Source organism: Mobula birostris, chromosome 16, assembly GCF_030028105.1.
Source record: "Mobula birostris isolate sMobBir1 chromosome 16, sMobBir1.hap1, whole genome shotgun sequence".
In the NCBI taxonomy this organism is placed as follows: Eukaryota; Metazoa; Chordata; class Chondrichthyes; order Myliobatiformes; family Myliobatidae; genus Mobula; species Mobula birostris.
In genome coordinates this window covers 5,616,044-5,640,010 of record NC_092385.1, presented here as the reverse complement: position 1 = coordinate 5,640,010, position 23,967 = coordinate 5,616,044, and the positions used below count along the sequence as shown (strand labels likewise).

The 23,967-nt window shown below is 43.8% G+C and overlaps 1 protein-coding gene across 1 annotated transcript in view; it reads right to left on the bottom strand.

Moving 5' to 3' along the window:
- The window catches only part of tpra1 (transmembrane protein, adipocyte asscociated 1), a 58,110-nt gene that overhangs the window by 9,077 nt on the left and 25,066 nt on the right, over positions 1 to 23,967 (bottom strand). Inside the window, exons 2-6 of the mRNA XM_072280255.1 lie at positions 21,604 to 21,809; positions 12,856 to 12,988; positions 6,229 to 6,315; positions 2,516 to 2,588; positions 2,324 to 2,403 (exon numbers count right to left, since the gene is read on the bottom strand). Of these exons, the coding sequence (XP_072136356.1) occupies positions 2,324 to 2,403; positions 2,516 to 2,588; positions 6,229 to 6,315; positions 12,856 to 12,988; positions 21,604 to 21,797 (567 nt within the window). The 5' untranslated portion in view covers positions 21,798 to 21,809. The remainder of the gene's footprint in view (positions 1 to 2,323; positions 2,404 to 2,515; positions 2,589 to 6,228; positions 6,316 to 12,855; positions 12,989 to 21,603; positions 21,810 to 23,967) is intronic.

Below are 23,967 nucleotides of genomic sequence, written 5' to 3'. Positions count from 1 at the left end.
GAGCAGTGAGCAACACACACAAAATGGTGGAGGAACTCAGTGAGTCAGGCAGCATCTATGGAGGGGAATAGCAGTCGACATTTAAGGCTAAGACCCTTCACCAGGACTGGAAAATAAGGGGACAGAATAAGGTAGGGGGAGGGGAAGGAGTACAAGCTGGCAGCGACAGGTGAGAATCGATGAGGGGGAGGATGGGTGGATGAGGGAGCAGGGAATCAAGTAAGAAACTGGGCGTTGATAGGTGGAAGAGGTAAAGGGCTGAAAAAGGAGGAATCTGATAGGAGAGGAGAGTGGATCATGGGAGAAGGGGAAGGAGGAGGAAATGAGCAGATGAGAAGTGAAGGGTTGAGACGGGGAACCAGAATGGGGAATGGAAAAAGAGAAAAGGAGGTGGAGGAGAGATTACTGAAAGCTGGAGAAACCGATGTTCATGCCATCAGGTTAGAGGCTACCAAGATGGAATATAAAATGTTGCTTCTCTAACCTGAGCGTGGCCTCATTGCAGTCATAGAGGAGGCCTTGGGCAGACATGTCAGAATGGGGAGGGGGAGTCAAATTAAAATGGATGGCCATTGTGAAAACCCAACTTTTGCGGGGGGCGGAGTAAAGGTGCTCGATGGAGTGGTCAACCAATCTACATCTGGAGACCGCACCAACAGCACCAGATGCAGTAGCCGACTGCAACAGACAGGTGTGCAATTTAGAGGGAATCTAGCAGAAGGCGGGATTCCAAGAGAAACCTGTTCAATTCTTTGAATACAAAACTTACATATTTACCTTTTGGACTGGGCAATGTCTGAAAAGCAACGCTGCACTCCACTGGCACTGTACTGAAGTGTCAATTCACATGTACGTTTGGTTGGGTGGAACAATAGCGTAGTTGTTAGCACCCCACTTTACAGTGTTAGCTATAAGATTGGGGTTCAGTTCCCACTGCTGTTCGTAAGGAGTTTGTACCTTCAAGTGACCGCATGGGTTTCCTCCGGGTGCTCCAGTTTCCTCCCACAGTCCGAAGACGTACAGGTTAGGGTTAGTGTGCTGTGGGTAAGGTAGAAGCAGGGCGACACCTACAGGCTAGTCAGCACAATCCTCACTGCTATGATTTGACACAAACGATGCATTTCACATCGATGTACAAGACAAATAAATTTAGTTACCGAAGTACATATACATCACCATATACTACCCTGAGATTCATGTTGTATTTCTTTATTATCCTGTAAATGTGTTCAAGAAAATAAACCTCAAAGTAGTATATGGTGACATAAACATACTTTGATAATAAATTTACTTTGAACTTTGAAATACAATGAATTTATAAAAAAAACTATAAATAAAAAGACTAACAACCAATGTGCAAAAGAAGACAAATAATGTAAATAATAAATAAGTAAATAAATAATACAGAGAACACAAGTTGTAGAGTCCTTGAAAGTGAGTCCATGATTAAGGACTCAGTTCAGAGTTGAGGTGAGTGAAGTTATCTAAGCTGGTTCAAGATACTGATGGTTGTAGGGTAACAACTGCTCCCAAACCTTATGGTCATGTGACAATGATAATTGATCATTGATCAAATATTGAAAGGCCTAGATAGGGAGGACATGGAAAGGATGTTTCCTATGGTGGGGGAGTCTAGGAGCAGAGGGCACAGCTGCAGAATAGAGGGACGTTCCTTCAGAGCAAGGATGAGGAATTTCTTTAGACAGAGGATGGTGAATCTGTGGAATTCATTGCCACAGACGGTTGTAGAGGTCAGGTCATTGGGTATATTTAAAACCGAGGTTGATCGTTTCTTGATTAGTAAGGGCATTAAAAAAAGATTAATGAGGAAGAGGCAGGAGAATGGGGTTGTGAGGAATAATAAATCAACCATGATAGAATGGTAGAACAGACTTGATAGGCTGAATGGCCTAATTAACTCTTATGTCTCATGGTCTAAAGCCAGCTGGTGGCGTAGTGGCATCTGCACCGGACTTCAGAGCGAAGGCTCCCGAGTTCGAATCCAGCCGGCTCCCCGGCACACTTTCCATCCGTGCCGAGTTGAGTGTCGAGCTAGCAACTCGACCTCATAAAAAAGAAATTGCCTGCTACAGAAATATCAACAGCAAAACGTTGATGGCCTATGCTCTCTTGTGAGTTTAAAGGCAATTTCTCTCTCTCTTTTCTTATGGTCTAGTTAAAGATCTTTTTAATCCTTTTGTATCACTCAAATGAGAGTGAAAACCCATGATCTTTTGTCTCAGACAGTTGCCACACACTGAGCTCTGACCGAAGAAATACGGCTTTATACTGTAACACAGAAGACAAGAATATTCAGACAGACCTGTGTTATTGAGTATCCTAGAGCGAGAACAGTCGTTATACTCAACACGTGCTTGATGCTCGAGTTACTTTCAAGGTGCCCTAAGTCCAGGGAGAATGAAACAAAGACTCATGTAGATATCGTTAAGTAATGGTATTAACACGAATTCAGGGTGGCATTCTGACGCAGACGCAGATAAAATCTGTGACTTACCAAACGCCAGGCCTAGTATGATCACACTCAGTTCGGTTGCCAACAAAAAGAAACGCGAAATCTCCCAGAGAACCTAAAAGGGAAATGTCAATGGGGAATATCACTTCAAGGCTCAACTTCATTCCTCATATACAATTTATAAGTATTGTTGTAGTGTGTTAGCACGACATACTACAAAACCACATTCAGCAATTATAAAGAGTAAAGAATTACATAAAAATAATGTTAAAGTATGGATAGGGAATAAAATGTGGGTAAATACATAAATTCCAGCATGTATTTACAATGTAAACAGCATTATAAACTGTGGTTTAAAGTGTTTACAGCACAGTGCAATACTGGGTAATAAATAGAGGAAGGTGGGGAGAGACTAACTGCAATGGTTGATCAGATTAACTGCCTGAGGGAAGAAACTTTTAAGATGGTTTCTGTTACTGATTATACTATTCTCTACATGAACTCCCCGAAATATTTTGCAGTTTCTACCAGGTGTTCTTGGGTATCAACATCTCTGAAGATCTATCCTGGGCCCAACATATTGATGCAATTACACAGAAGGTATGGCAGCGGATATATTTCCTTAGGGGTTTGAGGAGATTTGGTATGTCAGCAAAGACCCTCGCTAATTTCTACAGGTGTACTGTGGAGAGCATTCTAACTGGTTTCTTCATCGTCTGGTATGGAGGGGCGTCTGCACAGGATCGGAAAAAGTTGCAGTAAGTTGTAAACTCAGTCAGCTCCATCATAAGCATCAGCCTTCCCAGTACCCATGACATCTTCAAAAGATGGCATCCGTCATTATGGACCTCCATCACCCTGGATGTGCACTCTTCTCATTACTACCATCAAGTTAGTGGTACAAGAGCCTGAAGATACACACTCAACATTTCAGGAACAACTTCTTCCCCTCCACATCAGATGTCTGAATAGACAATTAACCCATGAACAAGACCTCATTTTTTCACTTTTTTTGCATAACTTATTTAATTTATATATACAGTAAATATATTTCTAATCGTAATTTATAGTTTTTTTATTATTATGTATTACAATTTTCTGCTATGGCAAAACAACAAATTTCTCAGCATATGCCAGTGATAGTAAACCTAATTCTGATTCTGATCCTGATGTGTCAGATTGTTAAAGCTTTACCGTCCTACCGTCTTCAAAGTCACACCACCGCCTACTGAGATCTGAGAAGGTAAATCATGTGAATATGTAACACATATGTAATGGTGTGGAAGTCATGGCAAGGCAAGGGTTAAGACAATGTGCCAGCAAGAATAGTTTACAGACAGTGTGCAGCCAACCCAGGCAAGAGAGGTCCTTGAGAACATGGCTCCCCTTTGCACAACCTTCCCCTCTGCCCACCTTCTTATTCTGTCTTCTTCCCCCTTCCTTTCCAGTCCTGATGAAGGGTTTATTCCCCTCCATAGATGCTGCCTGACTTGCTGAGTTCCTCCAGCATTTTGTGTGTGTTATTTCACTAACTCTGAAGCATTACTGGTCTTTAGTCATAGTCATAGTCATACTTTATTGATCCCAGGGGGAAATTGGTTTTCGTTACAGTTGCACCATAAATAATAAATAGTAATAGAACCATAAATAGTTAAATAGTAATATGTAAATTATGCCAGTAAATTATGAAATAAGCCCAGGACCAGCCTACAAGGTGTCTGACCCTCCAAGGGAGGAGTTTTGTAAAGTTTGACGGCCACAGGCAGGAATGACTTCCTATGACACACTGTGCTGCATCTTGGAGGAATGAGTCTCTGGCTGAATGTACTCCTGTGCCCAACCAGTACATTATGTAATGGATGGGAGACATTGATGCATACATTCAATTGGTTATTAATACCTGTATTATCATAGTGTCATATATATATATATATATATGTTTGTATGTATATATGTATGTATTTAGCAATGCAGTGCAGAGGAGGTCCTTCTGGCCACTTGAGCCACACTGTCTCAGCAACCCCTGACAACCCCAATTTAACCCTAACCTAATCACTGGACAATTTACAATACCAAAATACCCACCCAGTACATCTTTGGGCTGTGGGAGGAAACTCAGGCACCTGGGGAGGAGGTACAGAGACCCCTTACGGAGGACGCAGGATTGAATTCCGAGCTCCAATGGCCCGAGCTATATTAGCGACACACTAACCACTATGCTACCATGGCTTCATTGGTGATTGATTATGCAAATAAGGAATTGGAGCATCCACAAGGTTCCCAGTTGATCAATATCTGTATCCAACTGATCAATTTCTGTGTAAAAAATGTAACTATTTTGATCAAACTTCTGAACAGATTTCACAATTAAATGAAGTGTGATTGAGGAACAAGTGTGAGTTTTCAGAGTCCAGTTAAACAGCAACAACACAAGGGAAGGAAAACTGGGGAAGAGGATTGTCTTTGGACTGGAAATGTATCTTGACAGATGAACGGACTGTTGAAGTTAGAGTCATAGATCAATAGAGCATGGCGAGAGGCCCTCTAGCCCAACCAGTCCACGCCAACCACAGTGTACTGTAGCCCTTACGACACAGAAGCACAATTAGGTCATCCGGCCTATCGAGTCTGCACCACCATTCTATCATGGCCTCAACCCCATTCTCCTGCCTTCTCCCTGTAACCATTTAACACCCTTTCTAATCAACAACCTATCAACCTCCACTTTAAATATACCCAATGACTTGGCCTCCACAGCCGTCAGTGGCAATGACTTCCACAGATTTATCACCCTTCCTTTAGAACAGAGATGAGGAGGAATTTTTTTAAAAGAGGCATTCTTCTATTCTGAGGCTGTACCCTCTAGTCCTAGATTCCCCCACTGTCAGAAATATCCTCTCCACATCCTCTCTATCTCAATATTCAGTAGGCTTCAGTGAGATTCCCCCCTCATTCTTCTAAACACGAGTGAGTACAGGCTCAGAGTAATCAAATGTTCCTCATAAATTAATCCTTTATTCCTGGGATAATTTTAGTTAACTTCCTCTGCACCCACTTTAATGCTAGCATATCCTTTCTTAGATATGGGGCCTAATCTACAATGCCCCCAATAAATGACACAAGTAGGAGGGAGGGAGACTCCCTCTTGGCAGCGTTTACTATCCTCTGCAGGGTCTTGCAGTCTGATGCCTTGCAGCTTCCATACCACAATGTTCACCGAACGACACAAGCTACAACAGCAGCAGCAAAACCAGCTCCTTTCCCACCCACTCACGCACAGACAGGCCTCTGACCCCAGAACAGGCTGCCTCCAGGCCCCGGACTCTCAAATTTGCAGACATTGGGCCCCCAACCTCCAGTCACTGGCCCTTGACTTGCAGACATTGGACCTTCAACCTTTCAGTCCCTGGCCTGGACACGCAGACATCGGGCCTCTGGCCTTGGATTTGGGGCCTTTTGGCTTCTACCTCCAGACGTCCCTTAGAGGGGAAGGTGCCAGGGGTCAAAGCACTCCAAGGTCAGAGGTCAATAATCCCCGGCAATTGAGGTCCAAGGTCTTGAGGTCTGCAAGCCCCAAGAACTGTATGTTTCGATGTACGTACATGTGATTAATAAATAAATCTAGTCTATTCTAATCTCAGAGCAGAACCACAAGGGCGAGGCAATCTTGTTGGGAGCAAAATTGTAGAATTTTCACATTCAAATCACCAACCTGTGCTTGAAGAACTTTCATTTCCACACATTCTTTCACCTACCTTATCTGTTACTACGGCGACGGTGGATGCACTAACTGTCATGGAGACTACCGCCCGTGCGATGCCTACCATTGCCACGACAAAGACCTGCAGAAGAAATTGCTCCATTAGGTTATGCACACTCTGTAACTCAAAAGCATAATAGCCTGGTGGTTAGCGTAAAGCTTTACAGCGCCAGCAATCGAGGTTCAGTTGGATTCCAAAGTCATATGGGTTAAAGTTGCGGGCATGCTACGTTGGCGCCAGAAGCATGGTGACACCTGTGGGCTGCCCCAGCACACTCTTGGACTACCCTGGTCGCTGATACAAACGGCGCATTTCGCTGTTTGCTTACAAGGACCTGATGAAGAGTCCTAGCCCAAAATGTCGACTGGTTAGTCCCCTCCTTTGATGCTGCCTGATCTGTTGAGTTATTTTGTGTGTGCTGCTTGAACTGTCAAGGACCATGTGGTGCAGGAATTCCCAAGATGGGGTCCATAGACCCCTCGGCTAATGGCTTAAAAAGGGTTGGGAACTCCTGGTGGTGGCGTCTGTACATCAGCCTTCCCATGCGAAACAAAGTCATGCACGGGCATTCTCCATAAAGGGAATCCACCCTAACATCCGGGATCGGCCTCTACAGCCGCCTGAGGACCTATCAATATACAATCCTTTAGGAGAGGGGTTCCCAACCTCCTTTATGCCATGGGTCCTTATCATTAAACTGAGGGGTTTGGGAACCCCTGCCTGAGGAGATCATCCTTGACTCGAATGATCACACAACTACTACCACTATATCAGATGGGTATGAGGAAACGTGATGGGGGACTTGGAGGTGGAACATTTTGCTCTCCTTGTCCACGTTGGTGAGAGATGTCAGCAGGGCAGTTATAACAACTTCCCCAAATTCAACCTTTCCAAAGTTCAAAGTTCAAATTTATTATCAAACTATGTATACCACATAAAACCTTCAGATTCATCCTCTTGCAGGCAGACGCAAAACGAAGAAACCCAATAGATTTAACAAAAAAAAACACAGACAATAAAGATCACCACCCATCCAATGTGCAAAGGAAGACAAATCGTGCAAATTGCAAAACAAAAGTAAACAAGTAATGTAAGTTTTCGCAAATAAAGTGGCAGAGGCGTTTTATGTTTAAGAAAAGCTGTAGTGGTAGAAGAACTTCACGTAATGCGTCATCGCGTCAGTGAACTCCAACTCAATGGCGGTGGTCGTTAACTATGTACGTTTCCACTAATTATATTACTCTACAATAACACGTGCAACATGAGCTGCAGAGTCCCCAAAGTGAGTCCACAGGCTGCAGAGCCTGTTCGGTGCTAAGGCGAGAGAAGCCAGTCCTGGAGCCCAATGTCTGCAGGGCAACAACCAGCAGTGCGGGACCCAAGACTCCCGAACCTCCCGCCCGACAGTGGTGGCGAGAAGGAGGCAGGTCAAACGCAGGCAGATGGTACTGAACAAAATTGTTCATATTTCACTCTTGGCCTCGACAATGTTTTAATCAGTGCTGAGTAATGGAGTCAAGCACGGGTTTAGTTTCCGCTAACAGGCCTCGCCACAGCACCCACCCCCAGCAATGGCTGCCCCAGCCGTACTTACACTCTCTAGAGTCTAGTTTAAATAACCCCCCAGGAGATCACAAAAGCACCTGTTTGTTTAGTCAGATCAAAAGTACATCCTTTAAAGGGAAATTACAGGCTGCAGACTGTAGCGATTGCAGCTCAGAAAAAGTATATTTACTGTTGTAAGCCGCCTACAAAACATCACTATTGGTCGACAGCATGACCTTGCTCTTTACATAGATGCAAAGTCTCTTCCTTTAAGACTTCATTGCTTCAAATTCAGCACAGAAAACACAGCTAGCATTGTCTACTCTACCTCAGGTTGTAGGAGCAACACCTCATATTCCCTCTGGGTAGCCTCCAACCTGACAGCATGAATATCAATTTTTCTCATTTCCAGTAATTTCTCACCTTCCCTCTCCTCTCTTTTTCCATTCCACTTTCTGGCTCCCCTCTTACTCCGTCCCTTCTCCTCACCTGCCCATTACATCCCTCAGGTTCCTCTCCTCCTTCTCTTTCTCTCATGATCCACTCTCCTTTCCTGTCAGATTCCTTTTCTTTCCAGCTCTTTACCTTTTCCTCCTATCACCTCTCAGCTTCTTACTTCATCGTCCCCTCCCCCAGCCTCCTACCTCCCCCCTCACCTGGTCTCACCAATCACCTTCTAGCTTGTACTCCTTTCCTCCCCCACCTTCTTATTCTGGTTCTTCCCCCTTCCTTTCCAGCCCTGATGAAGGGTCTTGATCCGAAATGTCGATTGTTTATTCCCCTCCAAAGATGCTGCCTGACCTACTGAGTTCCTCCAGCATTTTGTGTTGGGCCTAGGAACGTTTCACAGAGTGCGACTAGTTACTTGTCCTTGAACGAAATTTTGCACCTCCAGCTGTTGTTCATTCGCACTCCAGTGAGGAATGACTCACTCTTTCTAAAGTTGATTGAGGACATCCACGTAAATGCTTGTCCCTGCAGAATCACCTCACAAACTGCTTGACCAACTCTTTCCTGAACACAAGAGATTCTGCAGATGCTGGAAATCCAGAGCAACACACACACAAAATGCTGAAGGAATTCAACAGGTCAGGCTGAGGAGAATAGTCAATAGTTCGTGCTGAGACCCCTCAGTTCCTCTTCTATCGTCATCAAAAATGTATCAATCTATCCAGAAAGGTGCTGGTAAAGGGCAAGAAACATCGTGAAGGAACCCACCCATCCTACTCATGACTGTCCTACTCCCATCCGGAAGAGGCAGCATAGCATCCACACCAGGACCACCAGACTCAAAAACAGATCCTTTCCCCAAGCAGCAGGTCTGATCAACACCTCCAGCCACTAATCTACCCCACCACTATTTTATCATTTTCTGTCAGTCACCTTGTGTACAGACATCCCTGTGCCTAGCATCACTCTACGGACATATCATCAATGTATATGAGCTACTTATACAATACTGTGCAAGCTACTTCGGCACATATATATAGCTAGGGTGCCTAAGACTTTTGCACAGTAGAGCGGAGAGTGAGTTTGTAAATCTGGCAGGAGCAAAGTATGTTGGGAATCGCGAGGGAGGAGCACTACAGGAGGGGTATGGGACAGGTGGCAGAGAAGACTGCTGGGGCAGGGAGGGGGCAGTGCAGACACACCCAGCCCTGAGACACCAGGCAAGGTCATTCAATTCTAAATAACTGGTGTATTGATCATTACAGAATGCCCCTCTAGCTTCCTGCTCCCTCGCCTCTCTCTTCCCCCTTTTCCCAACCATGATTCCCCTCTCCCTGCCCCCTTCCCACTCTCAGTCCACAATAGAGACCCACATCAGAATCAGGTTTATGATCACTCGTGTATGTTATGAAATTTGTTTATTTGCGACAGTAGCACAGTGTAGTTTCCGCGCGTGGTCAAGTAGTTAAGGCGTTCCTCTAATGATCTGAAGGTCGCTAGTTCGAGCCTTGGCTGAGCCAGCATGTTGTGTCCTTGAGCAAGGCACTTAACCACACAGTGCTCTGCGACGACACCGGTGCCAAGCTGTATCGGCTCTAGTGCCCTTTCCTTGGACAACATCGGTAGCATGGAGAGGGGAGACTTGCAGCATGGGCAACTGCTGGTCTTCCATACAACCTTGCCCAGGTCTGCGCCCTGGAAACCTTCCAAGGTGCAAATCCATGGTCTCACAGGACTCAACGGATGCCTATTATTATAGTAACGTACAATACATAAAATTACTACAGTACTGTGCAAAAGTCTTGGACACCCTTGCTATATATATGTACCTTTTGCCCAGTACTGTATTTGTTTTCTTTACCATTATAATGTTTTTTATCTTATTGTACTTTTACTCTGCTGCTTCAGATCTGAGTAACAATGGTTTTGTCTCCTTTACACTTGTGTACTGGAAATGACATTAAACAGTCTTGAATCTTAAATGAAATGGTCCATCTCCAGCAACCCTGTGGACAGAGGATTCCAGGGATTCACCACCACCTGAGAGAAGATGTCCATTCTATTCGTCACATTGCCAACCTGGAGGTCCAAATGCCTTCATTCCACGCTGTATCTCAGTTTTGGTTCACAGTCTCGACTCTTCCCTTTCGTTTGTCACAGAATTTATATTCTAACCTCACACTCGGTCCACAGCCTACTCTTATGCTATGATGAGGCCACCCTCAGGGCAGAGGAGCAACATCTTATATTCCATCTAGATAGCCTCCAACCTAATGGCATGAATATCAATTTCCCTCTCCTTCCCCTCTTCTTCTATTCCTCACTCTGGTCTTTTACCTCTTCCCACCTGCCTATCACTTCCCTGGGTCCCCTCCTCCTATGGTCCACTCTCCTCTCCTATCAGGTTCCTTCCTCTCCAGCCCTTTACCTTTCCCACCCACCTGGCTTCATCTATCATCTTCTAGCTATCCTCCTTTCCCTCCCCAACCTTTTTATTCTGGCGTCGATGGCAGGTATAGAGAGAGTGAATGCAAGCAAGGGTGTTTTCCATTAAAATTGGGTTAGACTAGAACTAGAGGTCACAGGTTAAGGGTGTAAGGTGAACTATTTAAGGGGAACCCAAGGGTTAACTTCTTCACACTGTTGAGAGTGTGTAACAATCCTCCAGCGGAAGTGGAGGATGTGGGTTTGATTGCAACGTTTAAGTGAAGTTTGGATATACATGATGGGAGGGCTATAGTTCAGCTGTGGGTTGTCGGGACTTCAAGGTGCAAGGTACATTTATTATCAAAGTTACGTATGCAGTATACAACCCCCAGATTCGTCTTCTCCAGACAACCACAAAACAAAGAAAACTATGGAAGCTATTCACAGAAAAACATCAACAACCTCCCCAGCAAAAAAAATTGCGCGAATGGAAACAAGAACATCAAACAGCCCACATGCACGAAAAGACAAATGATGCAAATGGTAACAGAACATCAACCTCGTCTCATACATTAAAATGCAAATAGCATAAATAGCAACCAGAAAGAATGAGCGAAAACCACAGAATATAAAAACATCAAATCGAAACAGTCCAATCCATAAACCACAGATGCAGAACCATCCTCCACAGCGTCGAGGGAGAGAGGGACCATTTGTATGCAGGGACCTTCCCTTGAGATCAGCAAGCGAGAGGAGAGCGAGAGAACATCACAACCAGACACTTCCCTCCGGCAGCAGTGAGCAAGAGGCTGGTCGACGGCAGTGAACACTCATTCGCCTTCCACACTTGTCTCAATGGTTCAATGTTCCTTGCCAGTTTAATCAGTGAGAAATGGACTTGTTGACTGACTCACACCCTATCTCCTAGCTTCTTGGTCTTGAGGTCACTCACCTCCTGGAATCTTCTCAGAGACAGCAAAGCGCCAGATCACTCAATCAGCCCAAAAACACACCTCTAAACTGTGGATTGCAGGCTCCAACACTACCAGAACCACATTTAGAAGAAAAAGACATAAACAATGTGAAAGGAACAGTTCTGTGGACTATCTGGAAGACGTCGCCTGAGGTAGCATTGTTTACTGGTGCCATCTTGACTTGGCGGAATAACAGTCTGGCTGTAAAAAGGGGTCGGAATCTTAAATTAAGAATATTAAAATGGAGATACAAAAGACTGAAGAAACTGGAATCTGATGTAGAAAGAAAAATGCTGGAGGAACTCAGCTGACAGCCCAGCTCATCTGTCACCCCAACCATAAACTGTTCCAGCTGCTACCATCCAGGAAACGGTATTGCGACATAAAAGCCAGGACCAACAGGCTCCGAGACAGCTTCTTCCACCAGGCCATCAGACTGATTAATTCATGCTGATGCAACTGTATTTCTATGTTATATTGACCATCCTGTTGTACCATATTATTTATTATAAATTACTATAAATTGCACATTGCACATTTAGACAGAGATGTAATGTAAAGATTTTTACTCCTTGTGCATATGAAAGATGTAAATAATAAAGTCAATTCAATTCATCAATGGAAGGTTGCTGCTACTGTGTCTTCTGGTATTGAGTCTTGGGCAAGGTGTGATTGGTGCAGTCTGTGGATTGGACTCATTCTTAGAACACTCTGCAGTTCATGTTATGATGCATTTCTGGTTTCTGGCTAATCCTTTTATAATTGCTCTTTTGTGCGATTTTACTCAGGGCAGTCTGGCTCTGCTGTCCACAGTCAACGAACGGCACAGCACTATATTGAACTGGACTAATCTAAACTGAACTTTCCTAGACTGTTTCGAGGACTCTGCAGTTTGTTGTTTAACATTCTGTGTGTTATTTGCTTGTTTTTCGTGTTTGTGTATTTTGTTCTTTTTTTGAGCGTGGGTGTTTGATATTCATTGGTGTTTCTTTGTTTTGTGGCTGTCTGTGGGAAGATTAATCTCAGGGTTGTGTACTGCACACATACTTTGATAATAAATGCACTTCAAATCTTTGAACTTATGGATGGGACGGGGTGCAAATGGAAATAATCCCAGGTTGTACCCGAGATACAGGGCTGTATATCAGACCCTTTAACTCACCAGATTATCATTGAATTCTGCCATTTATTGTACCAGCCTGTGAGTTAATTGCAGAGGACTCACCAATATGTAGAATGTGGTGAAGATGGGGCTCGATGTGGCACGGATCTTCGCTCGAGCCGATGGAAGCTTCCAGAGCAAAAACGTAAAGAAAAGCACGTTGGGGATCAGGAGGAAGACATCCCAGAACCGAACCCTGTCAGGAGAGAAGTGGGAAGTAGTGGAGGGTGGAAAAGGGGAACAAAGACACATAAGTCTAACATGCAATGAATCACCCGCTTCACACAAAACACACAAAATTGTTGGAGGAACTTCACCAGCTCTTGGCCTGAAATGTCTATGATTCATTTTCCTCCACAGGAAAGATGCCAGGATGCTGTCTGGATTAGAGAGCATGTCACCTTCCCAGATGCCCCTTCCCCTGAATCCACTGCAGTTAAGAGAGTATATAGAGCATTGGCCTTCATTAGTCAGGACACTGAGTTCAACAGCCATCACAGCCCTATAAAACCCAGGTTAGACCACACTTGGAGTATTGTGTTCAGTTCTGGTTGCCTCATTATAAGAAGGATACAGAAGCTTTGGAGAGGGTGTACAGGTGATTTACCTGAATGTTGCCTGGATTAGAGAGCATGTCTTATGAGGACAGGTTGAGCGAGCTCAGGATTTTCTCTTTGGAGTGACTTGATAGAGGGGTAGAAGATGATAAGAGGCATAGATAGAGTGGATAGCCAGAGACTTTTCCCCAGGGTGGAAATAGCTAATGCAAGAGATTATAATTTTAAGGTGATTGGAGGAATCTACATTGGGGATATCAGAGGTATGTGTTTACACAAGGTGGTGGGGTGCATGAAAAGTGCTGCTGAGGGTGGTGGTAGAGGCAGATACATTAGGGACATTTAAGACCATAAGATACAGGAGCAGAATTAGGCCATTTGGCTTATCATGTCTGCTCTGCCAATTCATCATGGCTGATCCAGTTCCCTCTCAGCCTCAATTTCCTGCCTTCTCCCTGTAAGAGGCTCTTTAAGAGATGAAAGAAAACTCATATGGATGAAAGAAAAATGGAAGGCTATGTGTGAGGGAAGGGTTAGATAAAGTAAGTGAAAGGTGAGCCGAAGGGCCTGTACTGAGCTGTACTGATCTATATTCTAGATGTTCCCTGACCTGCTGAGTTCCTCCAACATTTTGTGAGCGTGTTGCTCAGTTTAATGTCTCATGTCTAAGTCAGTACCTCTGACAGTGCAGGCCCTCAATGTGATGTGCTCGCTAATGCCCTTTGTTTTGGTAGGGATGCACAACACAATGTCGAGCTTGGTCCTCTCGAAGGACTCTGCCCAATACATCACAGGCACATCCATCCCCCCACACCCCCCATCTACCATCTGGGTCATATCATCTTCTCACAGCTACCAATAGCAGGAAGTACAGAAACATGAAGTCCCACACCACCAAGTTCAAGAACAGCTACTTCCCTTCAACCAATTCAGTTCTTGTGCCAACCAGCACAACCGTAATCACCGCAATGGACTTTTTGTTCTAAATATGTTCTTTCTTGTATAATTTTTCACAGTTTATGTTGTTGATTTATGCTTTTGTGAATGTTGCATATCTGATGCTCTGTGTATTTTTTTAATTTAGAGGTACAGCACGGAATGTACCTGTGATGCTGCTACAAGTAAGTTTTTCATTTTATCTGTGCAAACATGTACTTGTGCAAATGATAATAAACTCAGCTTTGAGTTTGATGCTGAGATTAGGTCCCAAATTTTCTCCAATATGAGGTACAGAACGAGCTGCCAGCGCAAGTGGTGCATGCCAACCCGATTTCAACGCTGAAGAGTACTTGGACGGTAGGGATATGGAGGGCTATGGTGCGAGTGCAGGTCGATGGAAGTAAACAGTTTAAATGGCTCGGCACGGACTATATGGGCTGAAGGACCTGTTTCTGTGTTGTACTTTTTGGTGACTCCAAAATCTTCCCTCAATCTTGGAAAGGACCTAAGAAAGGAAATCGGGCCAGCTGGTGGCGCAATATCGGTGCCATACCCAGGAGTGGAGGTTCCCAGGTTTGAAACCAGTCGGGTCCGCTCCCGAGTACGCTTTCCATCCGTGCCAGGTTGAGTGGCGAGATCGCAACTCGACCTCATAAAGTAAAGGGAAAATACTGTGAAAATGTCTGTGTGAGGAGTGGCGTGCCACACAGTCTCTCTCTCGCTCTGCGCCTTGTAAAAGCCATGAAAAAGATATCAAAGGCGCATGCACGCACACAGGCACACGCCAAAAAAAAAAGAAAGGAAATCAGTTCCATTCCGAAGTGCTTATCAGAGCGTGATACTCCCTCGGTCAGAAAATTACCTACTGGAATATGGGCAGAAAATGATGTCCCTTGGTTAGCCATCACGCCACTGTTGCTCAGGTTCCTGTCTGAATGGCAGTCATTTGGAGAGTGGACAGTAAACAGCCTCAGAACGCAACAAACTGCAAAGTCTTGTAACAGCAAAACTAATCCAAAATGAAAAAAAAAATTGACGCTTGCCTGCGTATAACAGGCAGACTGTTATACTTGTGTGATACGCCCGCAACTCCAGCGATTGCTCCCAAAGTCAAACCCTTTATTTGATCTTTTATTAGTAATTAGTAAAAATGCCATTAAGGATTATTGTATCTCAGTGTTATCTCAGTAGTCAGCAAAGTTGACCTCCGTGGTCCCAAACTACAAGCTGCAACAAAATAAGCAAGAATACGTAACTTATTCCTTTCACTCTTTCCACACCTCACTCACGTGACTAGTTATCATAATAAACATAGTAATCAGATACACGGCTCCTACAGCCGGGAAGAGGGATGCAATGAAACCACAGCGATAGATTGGGGAACACAGATCAAAGTAAATTATTATTAAAGTACGTATATGTCACCATATACTATCCTGAGATTCATTACTTATTTACTAACTTACTTAGAGATACAGCACACAACAGGCTCTTCTGGCCCAGAACGAAGAAGTACTATAGAATCAGTGAGAAACTACACACAAACTGAGGTCCTCTGTTGGTCATGGTCGACCATGGATGCTGCATCACAGGTGTCTACATGATACGCAAGCCAGGGCAGTGCAACGTGGAGAGCAAGCTGTTGCTCGTGTAGCAGGCTCCCCCTCTTCAAGCAACTGATGAACCCAAACAAACGGCAGAGACTGATACAATTTGGCACCAGCGGCGTCGCAGGAGTTGCCAGTCAGCATTGAACTCAACATAGGGCTGCCTCAGGGACTCTAGATCTGGATTTTTCCTCAGAGTTTACTCCTGAAGCCTTCCCCATGAGTGGGTATAGTCACATGGCAGTGGAGGTTTGAGATCCGAGTTTTCCTTCAGTTGATGAACTCCATCTGCCCAAAGCAACTTGTTTTAAGGCGCAGTAACCCACCTTTGCCCCTTCTCCTATCAGTAGAAATGGTTCTGCCGGGCTTAGTAGCTAAGGCCAGGAATAGTCTTGGTTGTCCAAGACTATTTAAGGTTTATACCATTGGGAGAATTTAATAGGCAGTGGGAGCTTATCCCCATTACCACTCCCAGCTATAACAGCCTTGAGGAACCTACATGCAAACAATGACTGATAAACAATCAGTGTACAAAAGACAAACTGTTCAAATATAAAACATAAATTAAACAAAGAAACAACTGAATGAATCAATAATAGTGAGAACATGAATAGTGGAGTCCTTGAAAGTGTGACCATAGGTTGTGTTCAGTGTTGTGGTGAGGGGAGTTGTCCACGTGGTTTGAGGAGTGGACGATAAGCTCCCTCAGAGCGCCACAAACTGTAGAGGCTGCATGGAGAGATCCGGTGAAAAAAAATGGTAAGAGATCGGAGAACATAGATCAAATGATCAATTAAAACGGAAGCTGAGAAGCAAGCATCCATTCATCAACAAGCAATTTACTTTCTGCGTTACAAGCAGAAACTGTGCCAAGAGGCTGGACTATGAAGGAAAGTGAATACAGTCATGCATGGCAGAATCATATATTTATTTATTTAGCAATACGGTGCAGAACAGGTCTTTTCAACCCAACAGCCACACCCCCCATCTAACACTCGCCTAATCATAGGACAATTTACAATGACTAATTCACCGAATAACCGGTACATCTTTGGACTGTGGGAGGAGACCAGAGCACCCAGAGGAACTCACGCGGCTCATGGGGAGAACGTACAAACTCACAGACGGCGCCGGAACTGAACTCTGAACTCCAAGCTGTAACAGCATCATGCTAACCGCTAACCTACCATGGCATTTTAGGCAATTCAGCAGTGCTTTTCCTGGTCCCCAGGGCTTTGAAAAGCACAAATCAATTCCAAAATCCATGAAAGGGAATTGAATTTAGAGAGAGAATGTATGAAGAGCAATTCAATAGCTCGCCAGGCAACACAGAGAGTTTTATTAAATTGCTGCTTTCTGGAACAAATATTCCAAATCCCAAAGACACATAGCTTAGGGTTAGAAAGCTGTGGGTAGGTTATGCTAGCGCCGGAGCGTGGCGACACTTGCGGACTGCCACCAGCATATCCTCAGACTGTGTTGATTACTGATGCAAATGACACGTCTCCCTGTACAGGTTACAAATAATCCTAATCTATAAACTTTCCTCCAATTCCACGCTCATCCAGATTGGGAAATCCACCCCCAGGGCACACAGATACAAAACAAAGATCATAAAGTGGTCCTAAATGCTTCTATGTAGACAACTTATCAGCGTTCTGATAAACTTCCCACATAGAAGCACTTGAATGCTTCTTGGGGGCAGAAGGTTCATTTAGGAAGCAGATGAAGATATCGTTGAAATGTCTTATGCAGCTGTCTTCACGCTATTTCCTTAGGATTAAGTTTCTGTTGAACTATCAGATTAGTGAGAGACCGGGTGTTTCCTTTACTGAATACAACCAAAAATCTCAATTTCAGAATTCCATTCTTGTTTTCAAGTTCTTCCTCGCCTTGCCTCCCATGTTTCTCACAGAGTCACACGACTCAGAAAAAGGCTATTCAGCCAATCTGTGCATAGCAGTTATCTGCTTCCCATCCACACTCGTCCCTTTTCCCATCACTTTCTGTACCTTTAAAGTTCAAAGTAATACCTTGCTGGTTTGTGGACTGTAGTTTTTGATGGACTCTTTTTGGGCTTCTGCTGTTGCTAATGGGGGGAGGGAGGGGCCGATGTTTTTGTTGCTGCTTGTGTGAAGAGAGGGGGCCAGGGGTGGGCCTCAGGGCTTCGATGTTTCCCTCATTCATTCTGTGGAGTTTCTTGTTTCATGGATGTCTGTGAAGAGTATGAATTTCACATTGCATACGGCATACACAGCCGGCCGCTGGTGTAGTGCCATCTGCGCCACCCTTCGAGGTGAACGATCCCGAGTTCAAGTCTGGCCAGCTCCTTGCACGCTTTCCATCCGTGCCGGGTTGAGCAACTCGGCCTCATAAAAAACAGTCAAAATGCTATAGAAATGGTAAAAATGTCACCCGCTGTGCCACAAGGCATAAGGAGGAACAACAACTGTATACATTCTCTGATATTAAATTAACCTTTAAATCTTATAATATATTGTCAAAGTACATATATGTTACTGTATAACACCTTGAGATACAGTTTCTTGCATTTACAGAAAAATAAAGAAATACAGTAACATTGATGAAAAACCATACATGAACCACAAGACTGACAAAAAAGCAATGTGCAAAAGACAAACTGTACAAATAAAAAAAAATAACATTGAGAACATGAGTTGCAAAAAAGTCCTTGAAAGTGAGTCTGTAGGTCATTGAGTTTAGAGCTGAGGTGATGGTTGAGGGGTAATAACTGTTCCTGAACCTGGTGGTGTGGGGCCTAAGGCTCCTGTACCTCTTGCCTGATGGTAGCAGTGAAATGAGAGCATGACCTGGATGGTGGGGGTCCTTGCTGATGGATGCTGCTTTCCTGTGGCAGCGCTCCTTGTAAGTGTGCTTAACGGCAGGAAGGGCTTTGCCTGTGTAGGACTAGGCTGTATCCTACACTTACTGTAGTCTTTCCCATGTGATTTAAGAGCTCAACCAGATACTTCTCAAACTTTCCCTCTTCAGGCAGTGCATTTGGGTGAAAAAAAATTCTTTCTTATATCACTTTTAAATCTTTTACCACATTCATTCTGATATTAGACAACTCTGTCATGGGGAAATATGAGGGTATATAATTTTTAATGCGATTGGAGGGAAATATGGGGTGGTGTCAGAGGTAAGTATTTCACACAGAGAATGATGGGTGCGTGGAATGCATTGACAGGGTGGTGGTAGAGGCAGATACATTAGGGACATTTCAGGGTAGCCTCCAACCTGATGGCGTGAATATTGATCCTTCCAGTAAAAAAATTCCTCCCTCTCCCTTTTTCTTCTATTCCACTCTGGCCTTTTACCTCTTCTCATCTGCCTATGACCCTCTCAAGGTCCCTGCCTCCTTCTCTTTCTCCTATGGTCCACTCTCCTCTTTGGTCAGATTCCTTCCTCCCCAAACCTTTATCTTTCCTACCTACCTGGCTTCACCTATCACTTTCTAGCTATCCTTCTTCCACTCCTCCCACCTTTTTATTCTGGCATCTTCCCCCTCCCTGCCTTTCCAGACCTAAAGAAGGGTCTTGGCCCAAAATCGTAAACACAAAATAATCTGCAGATGCTGGAGTGCCTGACGAAGGGTCCCGGCCCGAAACGTCGACCGATCTTTTCCACAGATGCTGCCCGACCTGCTGAGTTCCTCCAGTGTGTTGTGAGTGTTGCTTTGGCCCAAAATGTCGACTGCTTGTTCATTTTCATAGATCCTACCTGACCTGCTGAGTTCCTCCAGCAGCTTGTGTATGTTACAAATGGTGGGTTTTGTTGGAGGCAAGGATTAGATTGATCTTAAGAGTATGTTTAAAAAGTTAACACAACACCATGGGCCAAAGGGCCTGTACTGTGTTGTAGTGGTCAAAGTCCTATGTTCAATCATAAATCTTTTACCACTTTTCCCATTTCCTTTGATTTTTGGCAACTCTATCATGGGAAAGTGCTTCCTACAACGCTTCAGAATTTTGTACACAACAAAGCTCCAGGACCTTAATGAGACTGTCCAGAGTGTATAAATCCAGCCTCCAGTTCTCCTGAATCTAACAGCTCCACCATTTGCAATTATGCCGCCATCAGCAAAATCTAATGGCAATATAAGAGGGAAAATGCAATTTGCAGTAAACTGGATGGAATGGAGTGGTGGGCAGGAACAAAGGGATTTCGGACTCTGTATCCACAAGTATCAAGAGTAGCAAGACAAGCAATAAAGTGCTTAAAAAGACATAAGGAATAATTTTCTCACATTGCCAGCTAACAGAATGAATGACTCCATCCACCCAGAGCCATCCTCTCTTCTTCACCCTCCCAAGTCATTGGAAATATTTAAAGTGGAGGTTGATAGGTTTATGATTAGTAAGGTTGTCAAAGATTACAGGGAGAAGGCAGGTGAACGGGAGTTGAGAGGGATAATGAATCAGCTATGATCGAATGGTAGGAAGACTTGATGGGTTGAATAGCCAAATTCTGCTCCCATGTCTTGTGGTCTTATGGAATCAATATTCTTGGATGTAGCACAGGAGACCACTTGGTCAACTGTGTCCATTTTGTCTCTGTTATCTAACCCACCCCTCCACATCCGTTACCACCAGTGCTTATCGTCTCTTATTAGTCACCTTATGTAGAGACACTCCTGTCTCTAACATCACTTTATAAACATATCATCAATCCATGTATAAAAGCTATTTTTATATATTTATTCCATTTTTATAATTATGTTCTTTATCTTATTGTATCCATTTTTGTGCAACATCAGGATTCAGATTGTTTAATGTCATTTCCTGTACATAAGTGTAAAGGGGAACAAAATAATAGTTAATCCTGATCTGATGCAGCACAAAAAAAACCCACAAAAGATAAAGAACACAGTAATTAAAAACGCATTGAATATAAATATTGTACATAGGTAGCTTAAATACTTTCCAAACTTTCCAAAGTTGTATGGGATAGGGTCAGTAAGTTGTGAGCACACTATGCTAATGCCAGAAGCATGGCAACACTTGTGGGCTGCACCCAGCACAATTATTGGACTGTGCTGCTCGTTGACACAAACATCACACTTCACCGTAAATTTCGATGTACGTTCAAAATTCAAGATTGCTTCATTTCACTTCCTGTACACAAATGTAAACGAGATCAAAATCATTGTTACTCTAGATCTGAAAAAAACATAAGATAAAGAACACAATAATAATTATTTAAAAATCAATAAATATAAATACATAAGATAGCTTACATACATAGATTTATTGTATGTCCATAAAGTGACTCTAGGCTTTTCATAAGGTGTCTGATGGAAAATAATAAAGTAGTGGTGGAGTTAGTGGGTGGAGGTGTTGATCAGCCTCACTGCCTGGGGAAAGTAACTGTTTTTGTGTCTGGTGATCCTGGCGTGGATGCTACGTAGCCTCCTCCCTGATGCGAATGGGAGAAACAGTCCATGAGCAGAATGGGTGGGATCCCTCACAACGTTACTGCCCTTTCTGTATATATGTCCTTAGAAGGCTGGTGCCAGTGATTCGGATCCAGAGTAACAATTATTTCACCTTTTTTACACTTGTGTACTGGAAATGACATTAAACAATATTGAACCTTGAATTTAGTTAGACCCCACAACTTCAACCTTCACCCAATACTCACTTAGTCAGCCGCAAAGAGAAAGAGGCAACGAAAAATAAACATACCTTGATTCACCAATATCTTCAAAGAGCACTACAAGGCACTGGTGTGGCTGGGTGACGTTGGCTGCCGTGCCAGTGGGTGCTGTGGAGGTTAGCCAAGGCACTGAAGCTGTTGAGGAGGTGCCCATGGACACTGTTGAATTTTTATGCACAGCGGTTGTGGAGTTACTGTAAACTGCAGATGAGAGGGATGTCATTTCAGTGTAATCCTGTCCAAAGAAACAAAACACCTCTTTAAACATCAACTTCCATTCTTTCCATCAAGTACAGAGAAACATCATCAATAAACTATGCCTCAAAAAGGTGGCATCTGTCACTAAAGACCCCCATCACCTAGGACATGCTCTTTTCTTGTCGCTACCACCAAGGAGGAGGTACAGGAGCATGAACATACAGACTCAACATTTTAGGAACAACTTCTTCACTTTCATCAACAGATTTCTGAATGGACAATGAATCCATGTCCACTGCCTCAGTATTTTGTATTATGTATTTTTACCTCAATGCTTACATCTTGCATTTTAAAGTATATATCTTTGACTGAGCAACCTTGCAGCAATAATTTCCTTCAGGATAAATTAAGTTTTATCTTATCTTATCATATGTTATTTTGAGTTAATTCTGATTCTGAGAATTCTGCAAATCCCACTGAATATTGATACACTCCTTATAAAGAAATATACTGTAATCTCCAGGGAGCAGAAGGGTAGATTCTCACAATGGAAATACACTCAATGGCCAATTTATTAGATACACCTATTCCTAAATGCAAATATCCACTCAGCCAATCATGTGACAGCAAATCGATGCATAAAAAGCATGCAAACATGGTCAAGAGGTTCAGTTGTTGTTCTGATCAAACATCAGAATGGGAAAGAAATATGATCTAAGAGATTTTGACCATGGAGTGATTGTTGGTGTCAGATGGGGTGGTTTCAGTATATCAGAAACTGATGATCTCCAACAATTTCCTTGAGCTTACAAAAAGTGATGCAAAGAAAAACAAAAAAAAAATCCAGTGAGTGGTAGTTCTGTGGGTGAAAAGGCCTTATTAATGAGACAGGTCAAAGGAGAATGGCCAGACTGGTTCAAGATGGCAAGAAGGCAACTGCAACTCAAATAACCACGTGTGCCTAGTCTCTGAATGCACGAGATGTCAAACCTTGAAGTGGATGTGCTACAGCAGTAGAGAGCACAGGACATACTACTGCCAGTATCATCAGTACTCTGCTGTCCCAAAGAAAATTCTGGGAGAAGACCACAAGCACAAGCACAAGCACAAGCTATCCCAAACAGGAGACCAGAGACAAGGCACAGGACCATAACTGACTGCACTTCTCACCGATCAAAGCATCAAGGAACAGTGAAACATCGAGGTGAATGCAGAGGCTGCGTCGGGCTGGGGATCGCTCCCCAAGCAAGCCGCGTCCTGCCAGAGGTGGCGAGCCCCCCTCACAGTGGATGAGGCCCCACAGAAGGACTGAGTTCGAGCTGTTACTTGCCTCGATGCTGACGGAGGATGTTTTCGAAATTCTGAGACCTATGTGATTATCAGTGTGGACTGTAGTTTATTATTGGTCTCTTCAGTTTTCTGTGTTTTCTTTCTTGCTGTCAATTGGCGGGTGGGCGATACGTTACTTTTTTTGGGTGTTTGATGTTATTGTCACTTTTTTGTGTGGGAGGAGCTTGGGGGGGGCTGGGGTTCAATGTTTTAGCTGCTGTGTCCTGGTGGGTGATCTGTCAGTTTTTGTGTGAGGGAGAGACGGGGGGGGGGGGGTTGCGAATTTTGTTTCTTTTTCATGTGGGGGGGGGCTTCAATGACTTGCATGGTTTTTCTGTATTTTGTGACTATCTCGAGAAAACAAATCTCAGAATTATACTCTGCAAATATACTTTGATAACAAAATAAACTTTTGAACATACACTCTTTGGCCACTTGATTAGGAATGGGAAGTACTCAGTAAATAGGCCACTGAGTGCACCGTCTATTATGATCTACAAGGAGCAGAAGGGCAGATTCCTGCACTTATTGATCACTCGGGTTTGAAGAGTAGAAACCCTGCACTCAGTGATCTCCGCAAACATAAAAGATCCTGCAGTTGCTGGAAATCATGAGCAACACACACAAGATAGTGGAGGAACTCAGCAGGTCAGGCAGTGTCTATGAAGGGGAATAAACAATTGACATTTAGAACATAGAAAACCTACAGCACAATACAGGCCTTTCGGCCCAGAATGCTGTGCCAAACATGTAATTACTTCAGAAATTACCTAGGGTTACCTATAGCCCTCTATTTTTCTGTGCTCCGTGTACCTATCCAGGAGTCTCTTAAAAGACCCTTATCCGCCTCCACCACCGTCGCCGGC